Source organism: Neolamprologus brichardi, chromosome 6 (genome assembly GCF_056152115.1).
Source record: "Neolamprologus brichardi isolate AB-2024 chromosome 6, ASM5615211v1, whole genome shotgun sequence".
Lineage (NCBI taxonomy): Eukaryota > Metazoa > Chordata > Actinopteri > Cichliformes > Cichlidae > Neolamprologus > Neolamprologus brichardi.
Genome location: NC_142109.1, coordinates 29452756 through 29474771, shown reverse-complemented (window position 1 = coordinate 29474771; position 22016 = coordinate 29452756). Strand labels below are relative to the sequence as shown.

Genomic DNA, 22016 nt, shown 5'->3' with positions numbered 1-22016 from the left:
GGTTATCTTTGTAACTCATTTTAACTCCTTGGTCAGGAAAATGAGTTTGGTTTACGGCAGTTAAACCAAGCACTGAGGAAAAATATGACCCCAGGAAATGGGTACAATGGAAACCAAATGGTGTAATATGACTTGGGACTCGGAATTTTTCAGTTACATCTCTGATAGCCACATTTCCCTCAGTTAGGCTCAGTGAAAGAAATGAGAGCATTAAGGGTGTGCACGGGGAATGAAAAGTTATGGTATGTTAATGAGAAATAGTGATGGGGTAACTTTTAGGCGCAGAGATACCTGCTGTTACTCCTTGGGTTCAGGGTTGCCTCTGGAATAGAGATGGACATGATTGTTTTGTTTCCGCTCATCAAGTTTAGAAAGAATGTGAATGCTTCAAGTGTTCATTTACATCCCTTTGAATGACATTAATTATGCTCTGTAGCACTTAAATGTAGATTAACTGAGAGCATTTAAAACTAATGAATGTGCTTTAACCTGTCTACAGTTTGGCAAATATGTAAACTGTTGTTTGTGTACAACTGTGGCTACAAAAAAGTTTGGATGCTTTATAAAATGTTAGAGCAGAATGCTAAGATTTGCAAATAACTCGAAGCCTGTTTGATTGAAAGCAGCAGAAAATACGACATTTAGATTTTTGAAACTGAGAAATTTTGATAATTTTGCTTTTCAAATATGCAGTTATTTAAATTTTGATGCGAGAATCATGTCAAAAATATGTTTAACAGGTTTAGTTCCTTCTTCCAACAGCACAGTTTGAGATTCGAGGGTTTTACTACGAAGGAAGTTCAGCGAAGCCAGAGTTTCTTTGTGTTAGCTGGCTCGACAAAACCTAAAACCTCATTCAGAGGTAACTGCTACCATGAAAATTATTTAACAGTCAACTTTCAAGTGAAAGAGTTTCTGCTTCAGGCTCTGAGTGTGCTCGCATATAAAGGGAGGGGGCTGGTGCCATTTAGCTTCTTTACTTCCTCTGCATAAAATTAGATACATTGAGTACCACCAAAGGAGCTGGTGATAAAGACCTCACTAACACTCAGGCTGCAAATAAGATGAGCATAGTGCTGTGTACAGTTGAGCTTCATTCAGTGGTTTTAGTAAGGTATGTATATAAAAACATAGTGCTTTACCACAGAGTCTATACTGCACGCAAAGCATGGTTTAAAAAAACGTAATAATGAAAATGTGGTTCCTCCAGCTGATTTTAAGCCAAAACTCTGAAGTTAATCTGATCAGGTTATGTCATGTTAAAACCTAAGTTACCATGGAGACCTAGCCTGTTGTCCTTGTAGTATTTCAGGTTAAACTGATCTGCAAACCATTACATTCAGTTATTTACATTTTACACAGCATCCCAACCTCTTACTGCAATGTCTGTGTCCTGTTGTGGCATCGTGGAAATAGCAGGTGAACATCACCTCCATCAACAGAACGACCCTTTGGCGTTTTATCCTACCTGAGTTTGTTCTTGAGAGAGCCGATCTCGCGGGTCATGGCGTCGTTGGCCTCAGTGGCTTCATCCAGCTCCCGCTGCAGCTTCCTGCGGGCTGCTGTGGCGCGCTGAGACTCCTCCTCCGACTCCTCTAGCTGCCGCTTCAGCTGCTTCATGCGAGTGCTTGACTTTTCCGCCTGGTGAGTGAACAAAGCGAATATGCTAACTCAGCACTGACGAGCACAATCAAAGCTGCATTTATTTTCTTGTTCGTGCACAAAAACGTTTCCGTGACTGTACCTGGTCTTTGTACTGCTCTGCCTGTTTTCGTTCGTCTTCCACCTGCAACATCAGGTCCTTGAGCTTCTTGTCTTTCTGGCGCATATTCTTGGCAGTTGTCTGCTTATCCCTGAGACAAGATGGACAAGAGTTAAGAGGAAATGAATATGAGTACAGCTGATACAATTTACAGAAGGTAAAACCACCAAAAAAAGTATATATTTTTTTATTCATCAAACATGCGTAATGCTCTGTGTTTATGTGTCCCTGACCTGTTCTCCTGCTCCAGCTGCTCCTCCAGCTGTGCCACTTTAGCCTCCAAGGCAGAGATGGAGGACTTGAACTTGGACTTGACCTGGTTCTCCATCTCCTGGAGCTTGGCCTTCAGCTCCTTGTTCTGGCGGTCCAACTGCTGCCGAGCGCTCTCGTTCTTCTGGGAGGTGGTGCGCTCCGTCTGCAGCTCATTGTTCAGCTGATCCACCTGTGGGTGGAGTACGTGCAAAGAGAGGGATGAGAACTCTGCCCAGTGCTTTAACACTTCACGAATCATGTCTGCTACAGTCTTATCACCTGTTGTGTGCTCTTCCTCAGCCTGTCATTGAGGATCTCCATGTTGCTTTGCTCCTCCTCCAGCTCCTCTTCTAGCTGGGCGATCTTAGCTTCCAGGCGACGCTTCTCATCTGACAAGGCTGACCTGAGCACAGAGAGCATGGTAAGAAATGCCACCATCTTTTTTTTCATGGTTCACTTCACAGACAAAGCAACAGAGTGAACTCTCCTACTTTCCAGAGGTGTTGCTCGCCAGCTCATCGGACAGTTCGTCTCTTTCAGCCTCTGCTTGCTTCCGTCCTCTCTCAGCTGCAGCCAGTTCCTGCAAACGCACACATTCATTATTTTGAGCCCCGGCTCCCAGAGAGGTTCTTGCCTTGTTAGGAATCGACAGCCTTACCTCCTGTAGCTGCATGAGCTCAGCCTCCAGACTCTTGGCCTTCTTCTCGCTCTCCTTTGCGGTGGTCAGCACCTCTTCTCGAGCAGCACGAGCATCTTCCAGCTCCCTCTGGTAGTCCTTCATCTGGGCCTGGAGGGATGAAGAGAAACAGACAGAGAAAAGACATCAGATAATGTTTCAAGTATATTTACAATATTTGAGGCAGATGATCTGTGTTTGATGATACCAAGTCCTGTTTTCAAGTGCTTCTCTTAGTGATCATATCTTATTTTTAGTGTTTTGACATTTCCCCTTTAAAGTCACAGTCACTAGCCAAAACCGGGGAATTTTCCCTTAAGAAGATGTTTGTCTACATATCTACAAGTTTATTTCAAGCAAACAGCAAGTTAAGTTTTACTTTTGTGTTTGCTTCCAAGTTAAAAAACAAATCCAAAAACTTAACATTTAAACCTTTAAAATACAAACCTTCACTACAACATATGCTTTAATGTAAATATGCATCTAAAAAATTACAGTGAAAACTAAAAGACCCATACAGTATTTATATAAATTCTTCTGTGCTGAATTTTCTCAGTGTCCTTTGCTCTCACCTGGAGCTTGCGGAGCTGCTTGATAGCCTCATCACGTCCCTTATTGGCTGTCTCGATCTGTCCCTCCAGATCTTTCATGTCTATCTCCAGCTTCTTCTTGGCTGCTGCTGCTGTGGCCCTCTGCTTACGTTCATCCTCCAACTCCGTCTCCAACTCACGGACCTGCAGCCAGTGTGCATCATTGCAATGATTACTGACGCTGAAATGGCATTCTTTGATAATAAATCAGTCACATTCTTCTGGTATAAGAATGAAGGCTTTTATTTACCTGCTTGATCAGCTGCCTCTTCTTCTCCTCTCCCATCTCATCTCTTCCCTGGAGGTCTCTCTCAAACTGGGCCTTCAGAGCCTGCATGTTGACCTCCAGACGCAACTTGGCATCCTCAGCCGCCTGCAGTTCGTCCTCTAGCTCCTCCAGCTGCGTCTTCATCTCCTCCACCTGGGCTTCCAGGCCTCGTTTGGACTTCTCCAGCTCATGGACCTTCCATCAATACATTTTAAATTAACTGGAAAGCTCTAGACACTGTAAACCAATACCTGTAACTACAGACTTTCAGCCTGCAGATCTATTGACCAGTGCCAAGTGAGTGAAAGATGTTCCAACACTAACATTTTTTCCCACATCATCCTTGGAGCTGATCAGATCCTCCATCTCTGCTTTTAGGGCCTTGTTGGCTCTCTCCAGCTCCTCTCTGGCATCCTGAGCCTCTTCTAGAGCCCTTGCCAGGGACAGAGCTTTGGTCTCCTTCTCTCTGGCCTCAGCTTCAGCACGGTCTCGCTCATCTGCATATTTACTGGAGACACTCTTCTCTTCGGCCAGCATCTGGAGATCAAAGAAACAAATAACTATGAATTTAACAAATCTGTTTTACTGTGCATCTAATCTTATATAATAAAGTCACAATCTTGACTTCAATTTACAGTGAAATTCTAAAAACAGGCTCAATCCCATGAATGATATTTAAAAGCTTGTTTTCTGGTTTAGCAGACCTGGTCAAACTTCTTCTGTTTCTTCTCCAGGTTTGAAACGTTCTGCCTCTGGTTGTCCAGATCCATCAGCGTGTCCTCCAGCTCCTGCTGCAGACGATTTTTGGTCTTCTCCAGCTTGTCGTATGCTGAGGCCTTCTCCTCATACTGAGTGTTCGCTGCCTCCAAATCTCTCTGCAGACGCTTCTTTCCTTCCTCCAGCAGCTCAATGTTGCCTGACATTTCATCCATCTTCTTCTTTGCATCTGATAGCTGCACACAAAGCAAAACTGTTATGTAACAGAGAGGAATCTTCTACATGGTACAAGAGTGTGCTTGTTATGAGCTTCAGCTTACAGTAAACCTTTACTCCAATATTGCTCCAGTTTTTTCCCATCATATTATTTTTATTTTGCTCCCGCCAATTTCTCTTAAAGTCTTAATCAACAGAGTTCGGCCTCTGACCTGGATGTTGAGAGTGGACACGTGTCTCTCCACGTTCCTCTTTGCCTCCACCTCCTCTTCAAGCTGCTCCTGTAAGCTGTTCTTGTCGTCTTCCGCCTGTCGCAGCTTTGTGGAGAACTGCAATTTCTGGCGTGTCTCCTCAGCCAGCAGCTCCTGTTAGACACAAGAGTTCAGTAGTCAGTGTTTTTGTTCTAAAGTTTAATATACTTCATCGTCACAGAAAAGACTAAATGTTTGTGTGGTGTTATTAACAACATGTTAAGAGTAAAAGTTCGGTTACCTGAGAGTCTTGGAGTTGGGAGGTAAGGCTGGCCACGTCTTTGCTCAGTTTGATGTTCTTTCCTTCTGCTTCATTCAGTAGGTTTGTCACACTCTCCAGTTCAATCTGTACAGGAATAAAAATTATGTGTTTGTTACTTTTTTAAGCGTAATTTTGTGGCATTCTTTTTTCACATTTTTTTCCAGTAGTTAAATAATTAGTGAAAGTGATTTACAGTGATCTTGGAGCAGCGCTCTGTCAGCTCAGCCTTCTGCTTCTCGCTGTCGTTGAAGCGGGACTGAAGATCCGTCACCTGACCTTCTAGCTTCTTCCTCTTGTTCTCTCCATCTTGCTTGGCCTGGGTCAGTGAGCGCACCTCCATAGTTAGCTCTGACGTTTCCTTCTCCAGAGCTTGTTTTGCTTTCTCCAGGTTTGACTTTACCTGAGCAGAGGAAAATAAAGAGAATCCTCAATATGCAAATAAAGAAATAAAAAGCTAAATGACAGCTGGGTATTAAGAATGATTCATAAAATAGTGGCCTCACTCGTTTTGACTGTTCCAGCTGCTCACTGAGCTCCTCAACAGCCTGTGTGTGTTTCTGTCTCATCTCATGTATTTGAGCCTCGTGGGTCCGGTTCTCCTCCTCAATGGCTCTCTTCAGCTGGGTCACTTCATGCTCACGTTTGGCTCTGTAGACAGATACATGGATAATGCAGGTATTTTTTTTAAGCATGCACATGTTTTGTTAGTCATCTTTTTCTTCTCTAAGATAGCTTCATCATCTAAAAGGTAAATGTATATACACTTTATAAATTCCTCTGAATACATATTTGTGTAACCTTAGTTCCTGCTGTGTGGCAGTGGTGTCCAGAGTGTCCTCTAGCTCAGACTTGAGGGCCTCCAGCTCCTCCCCAAGGTCCCGTTTGATCTTCTCGGCCTTGTTCCTGGCAGCCCGCTCAGAGTCTAGGTCCTCCTGCAGGTCGGAGATGTGTCCTTCCAGCTCTCTGATCTTCTTCAGAGCGTTGTTTTTCTGGGCAGACTCATCTTCCAACCTGTGAGAATCAAGAGTACATTAAACTATTAAAACTGATAGAACTTAGTGTTGTTTTGAATAAATAAATACACCAGTCTGACACTACCTGGCTAAGGCGTTCTGTAACTCCTCCTCCTTCTTTGCAAGCTGAGCTTTGAGGTCAGCGATCTGGGCCTGCAGGTCAGCGATCTGTTCCTGTAGGTCATTTGACTCCGCCTCCAGTTTGCGCTTAGCTTTATCCAGCTCCTGACGGGTCTTCTCCTCTTTCTTCAAGCGGACTAGTGCGAGAGAGATACCACTCAATGATGTATATGAGAAATGTGCTATGAGTACAGTTCAAAATGCATACAAGGCGACTACCTTCTAATTCAGAGATCATGGATTCGTGTTTATTTTTGAGCTTAGTGAGATTCTTAGATTTTTCTTCTTCCTCTGCCAGGTTAGCACTGAAGTCTGCAACTCTCTCCTCTAGCAACTTTCGCTCCTACAAAACATCACAAAGCCGGTGATGTATTTAGTTTCCCAAGTGACTTACTTTGAAAAATGCTGATTTCCAGTACTTACCTTCAGCAGCTTGTTGTTCTGGTCCTCCATTATGAGAATATCATCATCCAGCTTTTTGATCTTTCCCTCGCAGGCAACCTTCTCGAGCTGCAGTTTTTGACGAGCATCTTCCTCCTCTTCCAAATGTTCCTCCAACTCCTGCATGAAAAGACTGAACCCTAAGTTTCTCCAGCATCTTTATCACACTGTGAAAGCACAGCTACCTGATCAATAACAACTCTGACTGAACAACAGTGCGAAACAGACATGTTGACCTGCATCTGCTGCTGCATCTTTTTCTTTTCCACTAACAGCCCCTGAGAACGCTCCTCCTCTTCATCGAGCCTCGCCTCCATCTCATGGAGGATTTCCTCCAACTCCTGCTTCTTCGCCGCCAGACGGACCCTCATCTCCTCAGCCTCAGCATACAACTCTGTCTCTGCCTGAAGCTGCTCCTGCAGTGTGTTTCTCTCCTCCACAATCTGACAGACAGGAAGAATCAGCAGACTCTCCATAACTGGAAACTTTATCGAATCAACGCTGAATGGATTCATTAAAAGAAAGCAAAACAAGGTTTGTGTCATTGATGTGCATTTAATCCCTTACCTGTGTATGTTTCAAGGTGATTTCTTTTAGCTCCGACTCAAACTTTGTGGCAACTTCTTTGGCTTTCTGTAGCTCTTCTTCCTTGAGACCCATCTCCTCTTCCTGTCGGGTCACTTGCAACAGAGGCTTAACCTGTTGTTCAGAAGGAAAAGGCAGAATTTGTCATTTCAAAATAATTTTGTAGTATCTGGAAAGTTTCTTTCTCAAAAAACACACAGATGTACTATGGTTTTGTTGCATTTATATGCTTCTAGAGACTGATTAGCTGACCTTTGTGAAAAGCCTCCACCACTGCCAGTTCCTCAGTTTGAGGTAGGCAGCACAGTTCCTCTGGATCACTTTCATAGCCGTCAGCTGCTGCTGTCTCTTGGCGAATGCCCTTCAAAAAAAATATATAGTGCAACATGCAAAGTTTTATTTACGGTGATAACAGCAACAAATAAACTGGTTTAAAGGGGGGCTTCAATTTTCATACTTTCTGGCCAGGAAGCCTCTGGCTTGGGCCTGGAAAGCAATGATGATCACAGTGATCTTCAAATCTCTCTCCTCCTCTAGTTGAGCAAGCACTCCCGTGCGGAAGAAGATTTTACTCTGTCCGATTCTGTACAGGTTGGGGTCCAAGTCCAGATGCTTGATCTACATAGACAGGAGATCAGTAAAGGATATGATATATTAAGTTGTCACACAGGATAATTCTACCTTGGTGTGTGTCGATGTTAATGAACACGGATGACAATTTTGAAGTTGTGAACTAACCATGAGGCAGCAGGCTTGTTTTCCGTCCATGAAACCTTTGGGAATAGCGTTAGCAGCCAAGATCTCATAACTGCAAGAAGCCAGAGAGATGTTACACTTAATATGGTGAGAAATTCTGACTGAAATAGTATATTAGTAGCTAGACCGACCGCTGGCGGAACTCCTGGAAAACGATTCGGTTGGGGAAGCCTTGTCGACAGATCCTGATTCCTTCCAGCACACCGTTACACCTGAGCTGCTCCAAGACCAGGTTAGCATCCAGCTTCCCTGCCTGAGTAGAGCAGGATTGCAGTTTTATTACATAAAGTTTTCAAAAACTAAATACATACAGTATAATTCGCTTATGCTGACCGGTTAGTAGTAAATTCATTTTGTCTATGTTATGTGTGTGGTTTTTTTTCATGACTTTAGAAATACGGCCACATAGGGAGTGAGATCAACTGCTAATTTATATGATGATAAAAAAGCTTTCCTCCCAATATGCATCTATAGTCATGTGAAAAAAAAAGTTCTTATAGGTTTTTGTGCCATCTTGTGAAATATTAAGTACACTTTTAAGGTATAGGAAATTAAGAGGATAGATAGCAGCCAAGTGCTGATAATCACACACACTTGATTAATTGATCATTAACCACCAGCAACCACCTCTATAGTTTTGCTAGTCTAGTAGTTTTGCTGCTAATTGTCTTTACCCTCTTCTCATGGTTCGGGATGATACATCTGACGAAGTTGGGTTGGGTGTTGTGCAGCGTGGTCATGAGTTTTGCCAAAGACTCCTTGTAGAGCTGCCCCACTGTGCGGAACATTCCCTTCTTGGTCTTTGAGGCGCTCGGGCCGGTGGTGTCTGACATCTTAGCTAATGTGTCAAGGCCGACGACTCTGTCCGCTGAAAAACACAAAACAGTGTGTAAAATCAGCTTGTCTTTGCCTTAATGCCTATTTCAGTTTTAAGAATCTAATTGCATATCTTTTGTGGGACAAACATATGGATGAAAGCAGGTGAAATGTGTGTGTTGCTTTCAGGTAATTTGTTTCATTGTGTACACGTCAGATTTGCAGGAGGGTGACCGCTGCTGCTTTAATGTTTTTCAGGTAAAATAAATCTGAATTGTCCCATTTAAAAAATGATCAATATGAAAGAATCAAGGTGATATCTTTAGTTGTGGCTCCAAAATAGTTCAACAATCACTAAGGTTTCTTTTTTCCCTTTTATTTAACCGGGAAGTGAACTTCCTAGATAAATTGTCTCTTTTCTGAGTGTCTCTCAGGGCAAGATAGGAAGCCCTAACCTAGTTTCTCCAAAGACAAAGGCAAAATGTGCAGAAAAACATTTCAGTAAAGAAGAAAATCTAGTTTAGTTGTGGCAGCAGAAGCTTTTTAGCTGTTTTTATGGCTTATCACTGAGGAGAGTTTGGTCCTTGTCTCAGAGTGGCTTACAATAAACTTATGAGACATGTAATAAAATCATATGCATCTCACCATCTTTCCAGAGGTCTTGGACAAACTGGTTAGAAGAATTGGAGAGCAGTGCTGTAACGTTGTCATTTAGAGGGTCCATGTTCTTTGTCAGCCAGGCTGTGGCGTTATAGTCTACCTAAAACAGCAAGACAACAAAGTTATGTGAGCTTTCGTGAGAATGCAAGATGATTTTCTTCAAATGAAGATAAACAGTATGAAGACAGAACATTTTTCCCTTCTCCTAACTGCCATCATTCTCACCTTCCCAGCATAATGAAGAATGGAGAACTCTGTTTTGTCTTTAAGCTGTTTAGGTTTGGCAAATTTCATGTGGTTGCCCTGTGTGTTTAAAAGTTTCTCCACAAAGGAGATATCTGTGGCTTTGGGGAACCAGCACTCTTCATCCAGCAGGGCCAGGATGCCTGGAGGGTTGTTCTGCAGAGAATATATATGATTAAGAGGCTGTGTAGGATTTAACTGATGCTGTTATTTATTATTAACACTTACTGGCCTCTCAATGAGCTCGATGCAGGGCTGGAGGTCAAGGCCAAAGTCAATGAAGTTCCACTCGATGCCTTCTCTCTGGTACTCCTCCTGCTCCAGGATGAACATGGTGTGGTTGAAAAGCTGCTGTAGCTTCTCATTGGTGTAGTTGATGCACAGCTGCTCAAAGGAGTTATCCTGCAATAGCCAGAACACAGAGATGAAGACATGCATATCACATCCACTATCTTTCCAAGCGCTCTGCACCGTAGAAAAAAAAAAATCCTAAAAAAACAGTAATATTCCGGCAGCTGGGGCGCCAAAATAATACCAGAAAATAACTTTCTCATGAAAATACGGTTATTTCCAGTAATGACAATACAGTTTGTTGCTCTAATTTTACATGGGACTTTGCCTTTTTCATTTGTGAATGTATTTTAACAATCTAAATATGCATATGTACAGACAAATACATTTAAAAAACAAGAAAATTATGTTTTATTACATTTGCAATGATTTTACGTTAATTTACATTTGAAATGTGAAATCACAGTATTTATGTAAATTTAATGATATTCTAGAAGAACAGTACAAAACTGTAAAATACACAGTAAAATTCTTTTATATTACAATTTTTTTTTTACAGTGTGTGATGATCTATACCTCAAAGATCTCAAAACCGGCAATGTCAAGGATTCCCAGGAAGGAGGCTCCTTGGCGTTTAGTCTTATCCAGGGCTTTGTTAACCCGGCCCAGGATCCAGCGGAACAGTCGCTCAAAGACAGCTTTGGCCAACGCTTCTATAGCAAAGTCAGCCTAACAGACACAGACACACAGAAGAACACAGACCAGACTGTGATTAACACACAGTTATTCCTATGTTTTTAAACAGTTTCCTCCTTGCAGTACCTGCTCTTTGGTCTGTGCCTTCTGCACCACCTCCCTGCCCACTTTGATGCGAGGGGTGAGGATGGCTCGTGTAAAGTCTGTCACATTGATGCCCTGCAGGTGACACACCTTCTGCGCAGCTACAAAGAGAGAAATTTTGTCATATTGGACACAATATTATTTCACCCAGGTGTTCTTGCTGCTATAGATAATACATTTTTAAAGTTGCAGCTGGCTTTGTAAAAGTCAAGAACCCCTAGTGGGATTTCTAATGGCAGGAAGAAGTTGTGTCTAACCAGTGTTGTCTGGCATGGTTGCCTGCTCCTGGTTCCTCTCTTTCTTGAATTCAATGTTTCCCAGCTGCATCACTGTGGAGCACACCTTCAGGATATCTGGAACAAGGAAATCAAGTGGTTGACTTCACGGGGAAACACTAATAATAACGTTCTTCTTGTTTGCTGGAACATTTCCCAAAAATCAGCTTGTTTTCTGATTTAAATGTAAATTAATGTTGCCTCTTCAATGCAAATTCACAGCAGTCCAGATTCAGTGGGCCAACAGTATTAGAGTGATGCTAATGCTATGCTTATTACTACGCTGATACCAATTCTGTCCTCTTCTGTGATGCCCATGATATTCATGGCCTCCATGGTTTCCTCATACATCTCATCATCTTGCTGGCCAGGGATCTGGACGTGGCCTGCGCTGAGGAAGCGGTAATTACTGAAGGGCTCCAGAAGTAGCTCCTCTGAAAATAAAGAAAAACAGCAACTTATCATCATCATCGTTCTGTGGTCAGTAATCTGAGAATCAGTGAGGCTTAACTTTTTATGAAGATTTTGCTCTCGTGAGAAAATAGCACGAGTGGTCATAAATAACATGCAGGAACGCTTTACTCGGCTTTATTTTGATTATTGTGGTTAAACATCATTTGGAAGAAAATCTTTTTTGAGAGTTTGAGAAAATTATTTTCCTCCATGACCTTAAAAAAAAAACATTTTCATAATCCAGCTGGATAAATTGTGACATGCATGACAGTCAACGAAGACCAGAAGTGACTTCCTTTTTCCCTTCCTCCAGTTCCAGATGAGACTCCCACATGACGGTGATATGTACAACACACTGTCAAAAGAAGCCCTGCTAACTGCTGAGCAGCAGCATCAAAGAAATCACACACATATTTTGGGTTTATAATCATCTTACCGCGCAGTTTGTCCTTGGCACCAGCAATCATGTAGTAGAAGATGTGAAAAGCTCTTTCTGTCTTTGCCTGTCTGATACAGCGAGACTTCTCCAGCAGATCTGAGAGCAGCTGCTAAAGAATAAAAATCTCATTTGTGAGTAGGGGAAATTTAGTTTACAAACCTCTGTTCAGCCTTAAATGGTAATTCTTGTTTTAACTAAATAGGAAGAATATAATTAATGCCTTGTGGTTTTTTTACAAGCCAATCAAGTTTCAGTTTCTAATGATCTAATAATCTATCTCTCTCCAAAGTGTCATTGAATGAGTGCCACCTATTCAGTATCTTGCCAAATGTGAAATATTTTCACAAGCCCTGATTCTATTCCTAAGTTATAGCGCAGAAAAATGTCCAGAAGAGTAGGACATTATGTTTAAAAATAAACTGTCATCAGATATTAGTGTTAAATTTTGCAGTAATCAGTGTATGAATTCTTGATTTAAAGCCAAAAATTTATTTTCTGAGGTTATTGTGACTTTAAACAATCTAAACAGTTCATCCAAGTGAACATTTGTGCCAAATATGAATACATTTATCAGCATGTTCAACAGATTTCACATTCTCACTCACACTGTCACTGCTTGCATAAAGAGGCATAAAAACAAATAAGTAACAATGATTATCAACAATGGATGGATAATTAGCAACAAAGCTAGCAGTCGTTGTTTTAAAAATCTCATAGATGATGCAAGTTTGAATTATATACCTAAAAAACGCCTTTTATAGGAAAAAGATGATTTATAATGGCCCGAAATAAACTGTTATTCAAAAGCTGTCAGCAGATAACCTTTGCGATAACTTATTTGAAATCAAAAAGCAGCACATAGCATTTAACTTTTGGTGCAGATGAAAGGCAACACAAAAAGTCTTCTTACTGTAAAAATAATATGTCTAAGATTAAAAAGTAAAAAGGATACAAGTCTCAATGTTGGCTCCAACAATGTAGCCGGTCACATCAAAGTTGATGCGGATGAATTTTCCCTGTGAGAGAGATAAACAAGCAGTGAGATCACGACACGTGCAAAAAATATAACTTAGAAAACATCTAAACAATGCGTTCTATAACTTCACAAAACTCACAAATCTTGAGGAGTTGTCATTTTTGATGGTCTTAGCATTTCCAAAGGCCTCCAGGATAGGATTGGCCTGCAGGAGTTGCTTCTCCAGCTCCCCCTAGTGATGACAGCGACACAGAAAAATGTGACTAAGAAGGACTGATTCGCTGCTTGTGATGCAGCGGAGTTGGAGTTTGGTGGGGATGAAGTAGTATAGGGTCAGTATTGATAGGTTAGCGTAGGTTTACCAGAATATCATCAGTGACAAAGGAAAAAAGGCAGAAAACAAGACGCAGGGCACGGGTCCTCACTAAACAATGAATATTTGGACAAGTACATTTATATCAAGTTACAAAAGGTTAATATAATAATTTCACTGTAGTCTTCTTTGATTTTCTGATGAATACTGGATGGATTACATAACACAGACATGACCAAAACACTCCTCCATCAGTTCTGAGAAACTGTTAAAATTCAGAGAAGCTGTTGTTGATGACGAAGATCAGAGGCTGAGATGGATGAGGTGGGTTATGTTGGGTCACAGGCTTCCAAATACCATCTGAAAAGCTGTGAAAATATTCCAACAAAGTTTTTTTTTATTCAGTGTGTTGGCAAATCAAAATGATTCCGATTCAGAAACATCCTACTGGAGATGCGATTTGCTTCCAGCGTGACTGCAGAGACTGTAGATGCAGGTGAGTCAGTAAATGAGGCAGACACCCCGTCACTTTGCATTGAGTTAATCCACCTGATCAAAGTGGTCTGTCCTAGTCTGTATCCAGGTCGGGCGCTGTAGACCTCTACCTAACCTCTCTTGCTTAAAAACACCTCCCTTAGCAACAATGTAAGTGAGCTAAAGCTAGGAAGAAGAGAAAGGAGCACGACTTGTAACACAAAGATAATGAAGACAAACGATAGCCATGTGAAGCTGTTTGCCAACTTGTGTGAATTCATTAAGCTCAGTTTCAAAATATGTGGTTTACAGATGTTTTTACTAATGCTGATATATACAGTGGGGCAAAAAAGTATTTAGTCAGCCACCGATTGTGCAAGTTCCCCCACTTAAAATGATGACAGAGGTCAGTAATTTGCACCAGAGGTACACTTCAACTGTGAGAGACAGAATGTGAAAAAAAAATCCATGAATTCACATGGTAGGATTTGTAAAGAATTTATTCGTAAATCAGGGTGGAAAATAAGTATTTGGTCACCTCAAACAAGGAAAATCCCTGGCTCTCACAGACCTGTAACGTCTTCTGTAAGAAGCTTTTCTGTCCCCCACTCGTTACCTGTATGAATGGCACCTGTTTGACCTCATCATCTGTATAAAAGACACCTGTCCACAGCCTCAACCAGTCAGACTCCAAACTCCGCCATGGCCAAGACCAAAGAGCTTTCGAAGGACACCAGGAAAGAATTGTAGACCTGCACCAGACTGGGAAGAGTGAATCTACAATAGGCAAGCAGCTTGGTGTGAAAAAAATCAACTGTGGGAGCAATCATCAGAAAATGGAAGACATACAAGACCACTGATAATCTCCCTCGATCTGGGGCTCCACGCAAGATCTCATCCCGTGGGGTCAAAATGATCATGAGAACGGTGAGCAAAGATCCCAGAACCACACGGGGGGACCTGGTGAATGACCTGCAGAGAGCTGGGACCAAAGTAACAAAGGTCACCATCAGTAACACACTACAACGGCAGGGAATCAAATCCCGCAGTGCCAGACGTGTTCCGCTGCTGAAGCCAGTGCATGTCCAGGCCCGTCTGAAGTTTGCCAGAGAGCACATGGATGATACAGCAGGGGATTGGGAGAATGTCATGTGGTCAGATGAAACCAAAGTAGAACTTTTTGGTATAAACTCAACTCGTCGTGTTTGGAGGAAGAAGAATACTGAGTTGCATCCCAAGAACACCATACCTACTGTGAAGCATGGGGGTGGAAACATCATGCTATGGGGCTGTTTTTCTGCCAAGGGGACAGGACGACTGATCCGTGTTAAGGACAGAATGAATGGGGCCAAGTATCGTGAGATTTTGAGCCAAAACCTCCTTCCATCAGTGAGAACTTTGAAGATGAAACGAGGCTGGGTCTTCCAACATGACAATGATCCAAAACACACCGCCCGGGCAACAAAGGAGTGGCTCCGTAAGAAGCATTTGAAAGTCCTGGAGTGGCCTAGCCAGTCTCCAGACCTCAACCCCATAGAAAATCTGTGGCGGGAGTTGAAAGTCCGTGTTGCTCGGCGACAGCCCCAAAACATCACTGCTCTTGAGAAGATCTGCATGGAGGAATGGGCCAAAATACCAGCTACTGTGTGTGCAAACCTGGTAAAGACCTATAGTAAACGTTTGACCTCTGTTATTGCCAACAAAGGTTATGTTACAAAGTATTGAGTTGTATTTTTGTTATTGACCAAATACTTATTTTCAACCCTGATTTACGAATAAATTCTTTACAAATCCTACCATGTGAATTCATGGATTTTTTTTTTTTTCACATTCTGTCTCTCACAGTTGAAGTGTACCTCTGGTGCAAATTACTGACCTCTGTCATCATTTTAAGTGGGGGAACTTGCACAATCGGTGGCTGACTAAATACTTTTTTGCCCCACTGTATTTGTATATCTGTTTTTGGAACTCACTGACAAATATGGAGGTCAAACACAGCTGTAATTAAAAATAGAAATAATCGATAATAAGTAAAAGATGTAGCCAATACTGACTGAATGTGAATTGAAGTAATATTCCCGATTTTCACATTATTTCACTTCATACTGTATTTTTATGTGAAATTTGGCAGAACTAGTGATATTTTGACAGATATTTTAAGCTTGCTTTAGCTAACCAAACAGACACATAGACATTTCAAAGGAACATGGGAAAATTTAAAAAAGAGAACTAAAATAATTTTGGAATTTGCCTCTTAGAAAAATGCTTTAATTTGGGAAAAATTGTGTCCTCAATTAAAAGCCAAGTATTTATTTTATATGTAAGAAAAAAACAGGAGGATACAGACCCGCTGATGAGATGCAGTTCAGAGGTGGCAAAGCAGAGAAGAAGGTCCTGTTTATTTAAGCCTCTGAAGGAAAAATGAGAAAATAGAAAAGGAAAAAAGATGCAAAGCAAGACAGCATGAAAGAGAAAGTTACAGCTGGTGGGAAAGACTGATCCTTGAGACATAGTTTAAATACAAATATCTAAGAGTACAGATTAGGAGAAACTGCTAAAAAAAGTGCTTGAGAATGAGGGGAAGTAAGAGAAGGCAGAAAAAAAAGAGTTTAATCCAATGCTATTTCTGTACAGGCAGTCCATGGGAGCCTCAAGGTCCTATAGAGGACAGTGTACAGAGATAATTATTCCTCTGGGAGCAAAGACCTTCTGAGTGAGCAGGGTCAGAGCCAAAGGGAAGCGTTGCTTTGACTGACTTTTTCCAATTATTACCCGAGCACCAGAACAGCAACATCAACTTGTGAGGTTTGAGCTGAAGTACCGTTAAAATAATTTATTTATTTTTTGTTAAAGCTTCAAGTTTGTTGCTGATTTTAGTGAAGTCACAATGTTTAAAAGTCAACAGAGTTTCCCAAACTGAGTTTTAAAAACTCCACAAAGTAAAAGTTACAGGACAGCCTCACGGCCCACGTCAGGCCCGCTGGCAGTCGGATGAGGAAGTAAGGGAAGGAAGGAAGGGAGGAAGGGGGCGACTGGTGTTTGATAGGTAAAAACAGGGCATGCTCACACTGTGATCTGTGAGAGACCCTTTCACTGTCGGGGAGGCTTGCATATAATCTCCACTGGCAGTGAAAGGGTGTCAAAAGAAGATGGAGGTCAAAAAACTGAACGTAATGAACCGCTTGAAGGCAAAACTGGATATCTGCCACTGAATAACACAAGGTTTGAAATGTGACTGAGATTCAGTAATCTGATGATCATGCAGCCTTAATAAACTTTGTTTGATGATGAATATTAGGGTAAACACCATCTAACAGAAGGAAAGTAACATTTGGCATCTGTACTTTTGGTGTAAGCAAAATCAGTAGAAAAACAGGTATTTCGGGGGCAACAGTGACACTATCAATCTTCATGCACTTTTCTAACCTAAAGAAGGAACACACACATGAAAACCACACAGAAAAACACACTCCGGGCATTCCCCTTTACTCACGTAAGCCAACTGTGATCCTGCATGTTGCTATTTGGAGGAAATGGTAATATACAGGATTAATCTGGGTAGTTTCCTATGTCATTAAGAGTGAGGGAACTGGCTGACAGATCCTAACTATCATGGTTTCTTTACACAGATACTTACAGCACTGCTGTCTTTCTTGCCTTTGTGTGAGGAGGCCACAACAGCCAAATACTGGATGACTTTCTTGGTGTTTTCTGTCTTCCCAGCACCAGACTCTCCACTAGGGAGGAAAACGTTACAGTGGGATTGAAAAAGAAATAGAGAAGGAGAGAAGGAGAGAGGACAATGAAGATAAGCAGTACTGACAGGTTTCTGTTCACACTTCAGTAACCCAGTTTAATTGAATGGAAATCATGTGCTGCAGAGATAACTGTGCCTGACACAAAGCATAATGTTATTGTTCAGACTGTATACTACACACAGGTCCTGTGATAATCTACACAGTTTCAGGGAAAAGGTTATTTTAATAGGGATTTATTACCCTTTTTCTTATTTGTGCATACTGATGCTACTCACCTGTTGTTCATAAGGGAAGAAAGTTGTCTGAGACCGATTATAAGATTACCAAATGTAACTCATTCAGAGTTACTCTAGTTAAGTCTAACAAGGTCGTCTACTGATCGGAAGGTTGGGGGTTCGATCTCTGGCTCCCCCTAGTCTGCATGTCAAATATCCTTGGGCAAGATATTAGCCCTAAGTTGTTCTCCGATGAATCCATTGGAGTATGAATGTGTGTGAATGCTAGTTAGAAAGCATTTAAAAACATAGAAGACAGTGCTTGTGTGAATGGGTGAATGCGGCATGTTGTACAAAGTGCTTTGAGTACTTTGGGAGACTAGAAAGGCACTATATAAGAATCGGTTTTAAGATGCACCCGAAGAGACAGGAGGGAATATTTCATGCAACCATTCCACTAGAGCCGAGCTAGATACCGATACTTCATATTAATATACTTCTTATATTAGTTTATATACCTGATAACTTGAAAATGGTAAATGGCCTGCATTTGTATAGCGCTTTTACTCAGTCCCTAAGGACCCCAAAGCACTTTACACTACATTCAGTCATCCACCCATTCACACACTGGTGATGGCAAGCTACATTGTAGCCACAGCCACCCTGGGGCGCACTGACAGAGGCGAGGCTGCCGGACACTGGCGCCACCGGGCCCTCTGACCACCACCAGTAGGCAAACATGGGGTTAGTATCTTGCCCAAGGATATTTGGCATGCAGCCAGGAGGCAGCCTGGGATCAAACCACCGACCTTCTGATTAGTGGCTGACCTGCTCTGCCACTAATCAGACTAGACAAAAATCTAAAAAAGTGCTACTGTATGCTTGAAAGGCATCTAATTACTTAAACATAAGCGAGACAATGCAATTTATTCCCCCGAAAATGAACTTGGCTACTTGGCTACAAATAAAGTTGAATGATCCCAGAGCCATCAGCCACTAGCCAGAACACACAGACATGCTCGGTCATGGGTCCATAAAAGGCATCGGATGCTCTCTGTGTTAGGGCCTGGCAGCATAAAGAGGAGCGTAATTACTCAGTCCTGCTCAGGTCTGCTAAGGATATATGACATCCAGGCTCCTATTGCAGGCAGCTGTTAGTGCAGAGCAAATTCTGTTGGGATTTTTTTCCAGATAGTTTATCAAGCTGTCTCATCCGGCTTATCCACAGTAAGCAACACAGATTTCACTTGTTGTTATAAGATTATTTGAAAGGGTATGAACGATTACAGAATGGATAGCCGCATTTCTAATATTTGGGAATTTAATTTCATAAAAACATCTTTTTTTTCTCTACATTTTACAAGTGTACATGTGTCACTGAATATCAGGGAAGTAGTATCGTCTTTTAAAGAAGAGGTGGGCAATCATTTTCCCCAGGGGGGCCCCATGAGAAACTGGGACTGTGGACAAAAGTGATAAAATTAATACTGAGCAGAGTTCAGCATATTAATGTGAAGATCACATTAATATGCTGAACTCTGCTCAGTAGTAACAGCAGTTCCAGTTTCTTGAGAACTTGAGGCCCCTTGAGAAAATGAATTGCACACCCTTTTTTATTAGATTGACAAATCAAAATTACAAGAACAGACAGGAAGGCTAAATATTTGGTGTTCCTCATTAAAAAAATTAATAACTTTGAGCCCTAAGCTAGTCAGAAGTATAGTGAATATTCTTGTCCCATCAGTCTGTTTTTCATGAAAATATACTGAACAGCAGACAAAAGAAACTGGTGACCTTGTGAAGCTGAAATGCCAAAAATTGCTTAGCATCCCAACTATTTCCCATGGCACATTTTTACTATTATATGGAGGAATCAGGGAAATACAATAAATAATACATTCATCAGGACTCAGCAACCAGAAAATATAGTAGGAATCATTTTAAGATATAATCAAACCCACAAATAAAAGTCCAGACTGGAGCCGTTTTAATTTTGTTATAATAGGTTTGAAACTGTAATAACACTGTAATTACTGTCTGTATCTTGATTTGCTTCACCTGCGTCCTGTTATCTATTCCTCTTTGGAGGAAAGAGGAATAGAGTATTTATTTATCTCTAACTTCCTCAAGTTTAGTTCCCTTTTTTTGGTCATCCGGATCCACTTATTTAGTCTACCCTTAGTCTATTTTTGTTTGTTTGATTACTCTAACCTTCACTTTCAAAAGTCACGCTTTTGAATCCTCTTTTACCTTCACCAGATTTCAGACATGGTAAAACGGTGCATGTGCATCCACAGAGGAAGTATATGAAATTTGTGACAGAAATGTCACTCTGTGTAATTTCCCAACTAATTAACAGCTTAAAATCACACACACAAGTCTCCAGTCACAACATTAAAAAGTGCTTTCACTAAAAATCATTAAGATGCAAGCGGCCCATAATAGATTGTTGTAAAAACAATACCACAAAGCATACAAAGCAATTAAACACAAGTGCATCCACCCACAAGGAAGAATGTCATAAATGAAATTCCACGTATCATTGCTGAAACATTTTTGCCTTTTATGGGTCCAAAGGCCTGATGGGCTCAGAAATGTTAAAAAGTGCAAGGACTTGATGTTCCAAGCTGATGGTGTTTCGGCTCTGTGTATAAAACTTTAAACAGTTTTAAATATGGCCTCATGTAAATTAACCTTCTTGTGTAGAAGGTTATTCTTGTGATTGTGTTTAAATTACATTTATGACTGGGATATACATGTATAAGCAGCAAGATTATATTGTGCAACTAATTTAAAATGGTACATGACAAAATGTGAAGTCACTCCAGCACACAAAGAAAAACTAATTAACTCATGTTGTTTTCTATAAATTAAAAGTACAGTTCAGTTCAGGCCAGTCCAAATATCAAGCTATCATTAAGAGACAAAATGAGGCCGTTTGTTCCTGGATGTCCAATTGCCCAGTCAAAGTTCTCAATAATTAGTTTAGAACAAATAAACAAACAAAATAGAGCCAAAACATTTGCAGAGCTAATCTGGTTCTCCCATCAGGGTCCAGGGCATACTTCCTGAGTAAGGGTCTGAGAGGAGAGAGAGGCCTCTGGGAGCACCGTAAAATCATTAAAGCACATCCAGTTTAGCTGTCTTTGAATACAAGATGACTCCACGGTAACAAAATCCGACAAACAAAACCATTTCTTTTTGGCACTAATGGTTGAAACGGTGCTGAGAGACCAAAAAGGTATTTCGTCTGTTTAGATCTATGTTTACACAAGCATTATGTAACTGTTCTTGCATACAAACAGATGTAGCATTCACTCCTGCTTTTATGTGATGTTTAAAATGTAAAAAAACAAACGCGCAAAGATGGAACAGGTGAGCATGGAGGAGAGAGATTTTCACTTACGTGCAGAGAATGGACTGGTCTTCACGATCTGTAGAATCAAGAGAGAGTCAGTGTTAGATTATTTTTATTACAACTTATGTTGAATACTTTTAAACATAAAATTCATGATACAGCTAAATAAATTTGCAGTAACTGTAGAATAAATTTGTAATTTTTATTGTGTATGATAGACATGAGGGACTTTTATTTTCTTTCTTTTCTTTCTACCACTTATGTTCACCATGCAAAGTAGTCAAATGCACTACTGTGAAACCACATGTAATAAAGATCAATCTACTGTCAAACTTAAAACACCAGCTAGGCTTCGTGATTTACTCCCTTGTGCCAAAGAAAACATGTAACTCTTAAAAATACTTTGATTTTTTACACATGAAAATGAACTCTGAATGCGCAAAAACAATGAGTCATTAGACTGTCTCCAAAAATACTCCAGGGAGATTACACGAAGACCATGTAAGGCTAAACTGTAACTGTATACTTAAGTACAAACCACCCCTGGGGGAGTATGGTGCACATTGCTGAAAGAGAGATAACTTTTCTGGGCATTTGTGATCAGAACAGAACAAATGCTAGGCAGCCTCATAAACCTCTGTGCAACTGTGCAACAAAAATGACCCAGGGTAGGGTGAAGGACGGGAGACAATTCCTCATTCTGACACTGAAGAGTGTCATTTTCATTTTGATTATCATCCACATGTCCGGGACACAAATCTGATGACATGTCTAACTTTGTGAGGTTATTTACTGACACTTCACTCCATCTCTGTGGTGTCAAACGTCTCCCAAAGAGTCGGTTCCATAGACTATATAAAACATGGACATAGCGACCATGATGTCACCCACTGATTTGTGAAATTTCATCTCTGAAACTTTGAGCCACACAATTTCCAATTTCTTTTAAACCAGACATGAGGGCCTGTGCACACTTATAAGGTCCCCCCTAAACAT

The 22016-nt window shown here is 41.1% G+C and overlaps 1 protein-coding gene across 3 annotated transcripts in view; it reads right to left on the bottom strand.

Annotated features, from left to right (window-relative positions):
- myh11a (myosin, heavy chain 11a, smooth muscle) overlaps nt 1–22016 on the bottom strand; it is a 32857-nt gene that overhangs the window by 1147 nt on the left and 9694 nt on the right. Inside the window, exons 4-42 of one of the 3 annotated variants that reach the window (XM_087842054.1) lie at nt 21069–21096; nt 17327–17426; nt 17183–17209; nt 13042–13134; nt 12879–12942; nt 11924–12022; nt 11325–11468; nt 11017–11112; nt 10742–10860; nt 10496–10648; nt 9857–10030; nt 9611–9784; nt 9371–9485; nt 8584–8777; nt 8041–8162; nt 7892–7961; nt 7611–7771; nt 7406–7514; nt 7136–7267; nt 6805–7011; nt 6551–6688; nt 6347–6470; nt 6093–6264; nt 5793–6005; nt 5498–5642; nt 5188–5394; nt 4974–5078; nt 4694–4846; nt 4253–4501; nt 3873–4085; nt 3531–3743; nt 3263–3424; nt 2673–2801; nt 2506–2594; nt 2294–2417; nt 1996–2204; nt 1745–1853; nt 1469–1641; nt 292–322 (exon numbers count right to left, since the gene is read on the bottom strand). In XM_087842054.1, the coding sequence (XP_087698180.1) occupies nt 298–322; nt 1469–1641; nt 1745–1853; nt 1996–2204; nt 2294–2417; nt 2506–2594; nt 2673–2801; nt 3263–3424; nt 3531–3743; nt 3873–4085; nt 4253–4501; nt 4694–4846; nt 4974–5078; nt 5188–5394; nt 5498–5642; nt 5793–6005; nt 6093–6264; nt 6347–6470; nt 6551–6688; nt 6805–7011; nt 7136–7267; nt 7406–7514; nt 7611–7771; nt 7892–7961; nt 8041–8162; nt 8584–8777; nt 9371–9485; nt 9611–9784; nt 9857–10030; nt 10496–10648; nt 10742–10860; nt 11017–11112; nt 11325–11468; nt 11924–12022; nt 12879–12942; nt 13042–13134; nt 17183–17209; nt 17327–17426; nt 21069–21096 (5333 nt within the window). In that variant the 3' untranslated portion in view covers nt 292–297. The remainder of the gene's footprint in view (nt 1–291; nt 323–1468; nt 1642–1744; nt 1854–1995; nt 2205–2293; nt 2418–2505; nt 2595–2672; nt 2802–3262; nt 3425–3530; nt 3744–3872; nt 4086–4252; nt 4502–4693; nt 4847–4973; nt 5079–5187; nt 5395–5497; nt 5643–5792; nt 6006–6092; nt 6265–6346; nt 6471–6550; nt 6689–6804; nt 7012–7135; nt 7268–7405; nt 7515–7610; nt 7772–7891; nt 7962–8040; nt 8163–8583; nt 8778–9370; nt 9486–9610; nt 9785–9856; nt 10031–10495; nt 10649–10741; nt 10861–11016; nt 11113–11324; nt 11469–11923; nt 12023–12878; nt 12943–13041; nt 13135–17182; nt 17210–17326; nt 17427–21068; nt 21097–22016) is intronic. The other 2 variants (XM_087842052.1, XM_087842053.1) reach the window with 2 other exon arrangements.